We start from the raw sequence: 5,385 nt of genomic DNA, 5'->3' as shown, positions 1-5,385 counted from the left end.
AGAAGCTGCAGTAAGAAGGGAGGGTTTTGTTGCTACAGTTGTCTCAGCTCTGTAGTGAACATTTCAAACCAGAGGATTTTAACAGGACCAGCTTAGAGATGCTGTGACCCCACCTGTCTTCAGCTTCCCATCTCATCTCCAAAGAGGTGATTTTTTACTGTACATGTTAACAGAAATGTCTATGACACACAAACAAATCCTTTTACACACGCACAAATATTTTTACACACGCACAAATCCTTTTACACACGCACAAATCCTTTTACACACACACAAATCCTTTTACACACGCACAAATATTTTTACACACGCACAAATCCTTTTACACACGCACAGGTAATTTGGAACCATTTTCCCTCCATAGAAAAACGTAACGCTTTGACTTGCCACGAAATAAGTCCGGGGTTAACGAGGCGTACCTGAACGCAGCACGGGCGGTCTCGCGGTACGGATGATGTCAGTTCACGGGCCGTCGGGAGTTTCTGTGTCAACATGCGAGCAGACCCACTGCTGGCCGTCAGCGGGCGGGCGGGAGGAGGAGGAGAGGAGGGGAGGAAAAGTGTGTTTACACAGACGGCTAGCTGCCTGGGGAATCGCAGGGGAGAGGAAGTCGGCCGGCTCTGCGTCTGCCCGCTCCAACTTCCTGCTCAGAAAGAGAAAAAGCCCAGGATCCGATTTCAGTCCGGCACAACGGCGCGGACTCGAAGTAAGCATGGAAAAACAAGGAGTCACGCAGGCTGCGCCGTAAACTTTCACGGACGGAAGAGAACCGACTCGGAATTTGCAGGTAAACTAAAAAAATAAGTAGTTTTCTCCCCCTACACACACGCACACAAAAGGCGCTTTGTTTGTCGGATGCTAGTTTCGTAGCTAAATGTTAACAAACTGCGTTAGCGAGACTTTTCATCGACCGTCTTCGCGTTCAGCTCCTCGAAACGGAGTCTGTTTCTGGGTTGTTGTTTCTCTTTTTTTATGAAGATTGGTTCAGATTTGAGTCCGCTTCCGGTTCGAGCAACATCTTGAAAATGAGTCAGTAGGGCAGGCTGTCTGCGCAAACATTTACTCGTACTTTGCTAGCGAAGAAAGTGGCTCAAATCAAAAACAATTACATCTGTGCTTGTTGTCTGGAGATGCTTGTAGTTCTTTATTTTTATTTTGTGTGTGTGTGAGAGTGAACAGGAAGAGACGAGATTTGCTCATGGCTGTGTAATTTACACACACACACACACACACACACACACACACACACACCATCTAATCTCATTAGCAGTTTCCGTCCAGCCGACACACACTGGATGTCTTTGTGCTCACTGCGACACTTCTCATCCGAGCAGAGGGGACGCGAACGCACCACCGTGTCCCTGGAAGGAGCAGGAGCAGCAGGAGGAGGAGCAGGAGCATCAAGTTTGTCAGGTTCTTGTTTGTGTTTGACCGACATCAGCTGCAGGGAGGACGCTTACTGCGTCTCCCATCTCTCAGCTGGTGTGGCCTCCTGAAGCCCGGGTTCGGAGCAGGTCAGGGTGGAGCTGAGGGGGCCAGGCTGGACAATGATGTGGTCTTTTGACCTTTGTCCACCCTTTGGGAGTTTTTTTTTTTTTTTGGAGGGGGGTGCGACCGGATCTGGGAAACGCTCCCCTGCTGCGGGATCTCCTTCCTCTTCATTTGTCCTTGGAAGTAGAATAGGAGGAAGTCCTGACTCTGACAGGTTTGTAGTTTCACACAGCAGAGGGACGACTCGTGGGGGCCGGGGGTGGCGGCGGATGACTCGCGCCGGAAATCAGCTCAGCCCTCTCTCTCCGGACGGAGATACGAGGCGTTGGGGGGGGGGTTCTTCCTCAGATAACACAGAAAAGAGCACAGGATGACAACAACGTGAGCGTCTAACTTTATCTCTCAGCTCAAAACAATACCACAACTTAAGCTGTTACCATGGAAACGTTCAGGCACTGTGTGTGAAAACATACGGTGTTCACCCATACATGGTCAACGTACAGCAGCGGGCTGAAAGGCTCGACACGCCATAATAAAAGTGTCGTCACGTGAGCCTTCGCGGGAAACGGGACGGTTTCAGTGTAGCAAAAAGGTAAAAAAGTCCACAGAAATCTGGAAAAAAAATACGGCCGCCTGGTGCCATATTTTTCTGTGGCGGGAGTGGCTCAGGAGGTAGGGGGTTCGAACCCCCACACCGTCCATTGTGTGGGCAAGACACTTCACCTGCCTTTGCCTACTGGTGGTGGTCAGAGAGCTCAGTGGCGCCGATGTCATGGCCGCCTCACTTCTATCAGCCCACAGCTGTGGCTCCAATGTAGCTCACCACTATCAGTGGATGAATGGGTGAATGACTGAATGTAGAGTGAAGTGCTGCAGGCCGTTTACCATTTAGAATTACACATGTGTGCAAACCTGTAGCTGTTTACTGTTAACTAGAAGCGATGCGCTTAAAGCTACTAATTGCAAAGTCGTGAACAAAAAATAAAAATCATAAAGGAGGAAACAAAGTCTGCACGATACTTCTCTCACATCGATGGTTACCTTAAATTTAAACTTAAATTTAAAAACCCTGTGTTCAAAATTTGTGACCGGATGCCAACTACCACGTGTGTTTGTTTACCGACAGAAAACAGGCGAAAACTTGCCGGCCATATTTGTTTACCTACGCAGACGGATTCGGCCGAGTGCTTTGTTTACATCGAGTGCGGACCTGCACTTCAGAAGCGCATCCATCATACCTGGGGGAAACTGCTGAAGCGAACGTTCAGACTTTCACCGTTCGATTTCATACTTTGCGATGAGCCGCTTTAATTTTTTTTTTGTTTTTTGGGGGGGGGGGTCCAGATCCTGACCGCGTTTACCTTCCTTTTGGAAAAAAAACACATTTACCGAGCAGTAATCTGACCGTCACTCGATCCGGTGATTGCCCCGGTCGTTTGGTGTCCGTGAAGCTAAAGAACAGATGGTAATTTTCAGGGAGTAAAAATAAAAATCCAACAAGTCTGCGAAGTTTGGCAGCGTCTGTTTGAGGAAGACTGAGGAAGGACAATGACGGGAGACTTCTTATTGGATCCATGTGGCGTTCCTTTCTGCTGTCGGAGGACAGAAACCTCAGATCTCCTGGTAGGCTGCACATTCCTCCATTAAAGGACCGACCGACCCTGAGCCCGTCGCACTTCCTGTGGAGAGAGGGCCAGGTTGAACCGCAGCATATTTCTGGCTTGAGCTGTTGTTCCTCCTTGGATTTTTTTTTTCTTTTTTTCCTCTCCTGCTGCTGCTGTCGCTTCATTTCACTGTACTCTTCTTACACACGCTGTTCTCTTCCTCACGGCGCCTGCTGCTGTCCAAACGGGCCGTCGCCCTCGGGGGCCCGGGGGACATCATACGGTCTGCGTGCAGTAAAACAAGTCGGCTCGAATAAAGTTACAGAGAATATTTCACATTACGGTCAGCTGACATCTCGAAGGGGGGCTCGTTCTCCAGAACAACTCCTCAAAACGACCACTTTGACGTCAAAATTTAATTGTTGTTTTTGCCCCTCCCCCGTGCTGATTCAGTGGCTCGTTTGTGCCGCTGCAGGTATGGACAGCGCCATCACCCTGTGGCAGTTCCTGCTGCAGCTGCTGCTCGACCAGAGCCACAAGCACCTGATCTGCTGGACGTCCACGGACGGCGAGTTCAAGCTCCTGAAGTCGGAGGAGGTGGCCAAGCTGTGGGGGCTGCGCAAGAACAAGACCAACATGAACTACGACAAGCTGAGCAGGGCCCTGCGCTACTACTACGACAAGGTGAGTTTGTTTATGCGTGCAAAACCGAGGGTGACCAACGAGAAGGTGCGTAGTACTATGACGAAATCTAGACTCGGCCGTTTTAACCCACCATCTATCGTGGTGCACACTTTCACTTCCTGTTCCTCGTCTCGCGCGCAGCGGAGTTCCGGCTTTGAAACGTTATTCTAAGAAATTAATTTCACTGTGGCCGTTTTCCTGTTGGGGCACTTAAGTGCTGACCAGCATCCCCCGTCACTGAAGGGCTGTGACTTCTGGTACCAGTACAATGCAGACAAAATCGTTTTTTTATTTATTTTTTTTGCAAAAAAAAAAAAACCCGACATGAAAAATAACTGCGGCAGTCAGTCAGGATTTTGATGTGACGGATGAGAAGACCCAGCCCTCTTTGGAGCTCTGAAGTTCAGCCGCAGGTCGCAGCAGGAACATCGTTCGGAGTTCAAACGGGTCAGAGAGAGCCGGACTCTACATGTCTGGACCGGCATTTTGGTATCGTTTAGGGTTTTTACACAATCGCAGTTTAAGTTTCATGGTTATTTCCATGCAGACAGTTGATGTCACACTCTGACTTGTCTAAAAACTTCAAAACCGTTGCAAACAAACTCTTTTATTCCCACAGTTTTTGTGTTACATATACAACTTGTACATCACATCGTTGGGACGTCTGTCTTCTTTAACTTGATGAGTTACCGCCATAACACACTGTAGAGACATAAAGATTCACCCGAGTGAACATCAGGGACTTCTACCGCTCGTGGTTCGAGAATTCGAAAAATCCATTTTGTAGTCTTTTGCACACCAACTGTTTGAGGCTTACTTTTCAGTCCGTTTTTGTCTGCCTCTCGTTAACTTGGCGATCGGGGAGTGAGAGACACAGGTGCGTGGTTACCATGGTGACCCCGATGAGCTACTGGCAGCAGATTTAACATGTCTTTTGATCTTGGTTCTCTTTACCCCCCTCGTACAATTCTTACATGAAAAAGTAAGCCCTTTTTCTGAGTTTACAATGATATGTTGGGGTTTTAGGCAGTAGCTGCATCGTCAATGTTTCCTCTGAAAAGTTTCCGTTTTTGTTGTTCCTGCGTCAGTTTGCTCATCGTTTCTTGTCTCTTTGTTTTGCAGAACATTATCAAAAAGGTGATCGGCCAGAAGTTTGTCTATAAGTTTGTTTCCTTCCCCGAGATCCTAAAAATGGACCCGCAGGCGGTGGAGATGGGCCTGTCCTCCGGACGGTTCCCACCCCAGGAAGGAGAGGCTCATGAGCTGGATGTGGAAGAGGAGGAGGAGGAGGAGAGTGAGGAGGAGGCCCAGAGGAGGAGCCTCGCGGCCCTGGGGGTGCAGCGGTGTCGAAGGGATTACCTCCACTCGGGCCTCTACTCGTCCCTGAGCCTCAGCTCCTTGCAGAGCCAGCCGGAGCTCCTGCGCGCCCTGCGGGAGCGCCAGGAGGAGCCGCGCTCCGTCATCCGCTTTGGCACCAACACCAGCGAGAGGAGCCCGCCTCCCTCTGCCAAATCAGAATCCTTCGTCTCCCCCAGGCCGGCAAAGCTCCCTTCTCTTTCCCACTCCTCGAAGAGCCGGCCCGGCCGGAGCTGGAGCCCCGCCGCTG

The 5,385-nt window shown here is 49.9% G+C and overlaps 1 protein-coding gene across 2 annotated transcripts in view; it reads left to right on the top strand.

Annotated features, from left to right (window-relative positions):
- The first annotated feature begins 520 nt into the window (after nt 1–520).
- LOC108230089 (ETS domain-containing protein Elk-3) overlaps nt 521–5,385 on the top strand; it is a 10,350-nt gene continuing 5,485 nt past the window's right edge. The window contains exons 1-3 of one of the 2 annotated variants that reach the window (XM_025003657.2): nt 521–787; nt 3,571–3,779; nt 4,902–5,384. In XM_025003657.2, coding sequence (XP_024859425.2) covers nt 3,573–3,779; nt 4,902–5,384 — 690 coding nt within the window. In that variant the 5' untranslated portion in view covers nt 521–787; nt 3,571–3,572. The remainder of the gene's footprint in view (nt 788–3,570; nt 3,780–4,901; nt 5,385) is intronic. The other variant, XM_025003656.2, reaches the window with a different exon arrangement.

The sequence above is a fragment of the Kryptolebias marmoratus genome, linkage group LG11 (assembly GCF_001649575.2).
Source record: "Kryptolebias marmoratus isolate JLee-2015 linkage group LG11, ASM164957v2, whole genome shotgun sequence".
NCBI lineage: Eukaryota > Metazoa > Chordata > Actinopteri > Cyprinodontiformes > Rivulidae > Kryptolebias > Kryptolebias marmoratus.
The sequence above is the reverse complement of the archived record's forward strand: the minus strand, read 5'-3'. Positions and strand labels throughout refer to the sequence as shown.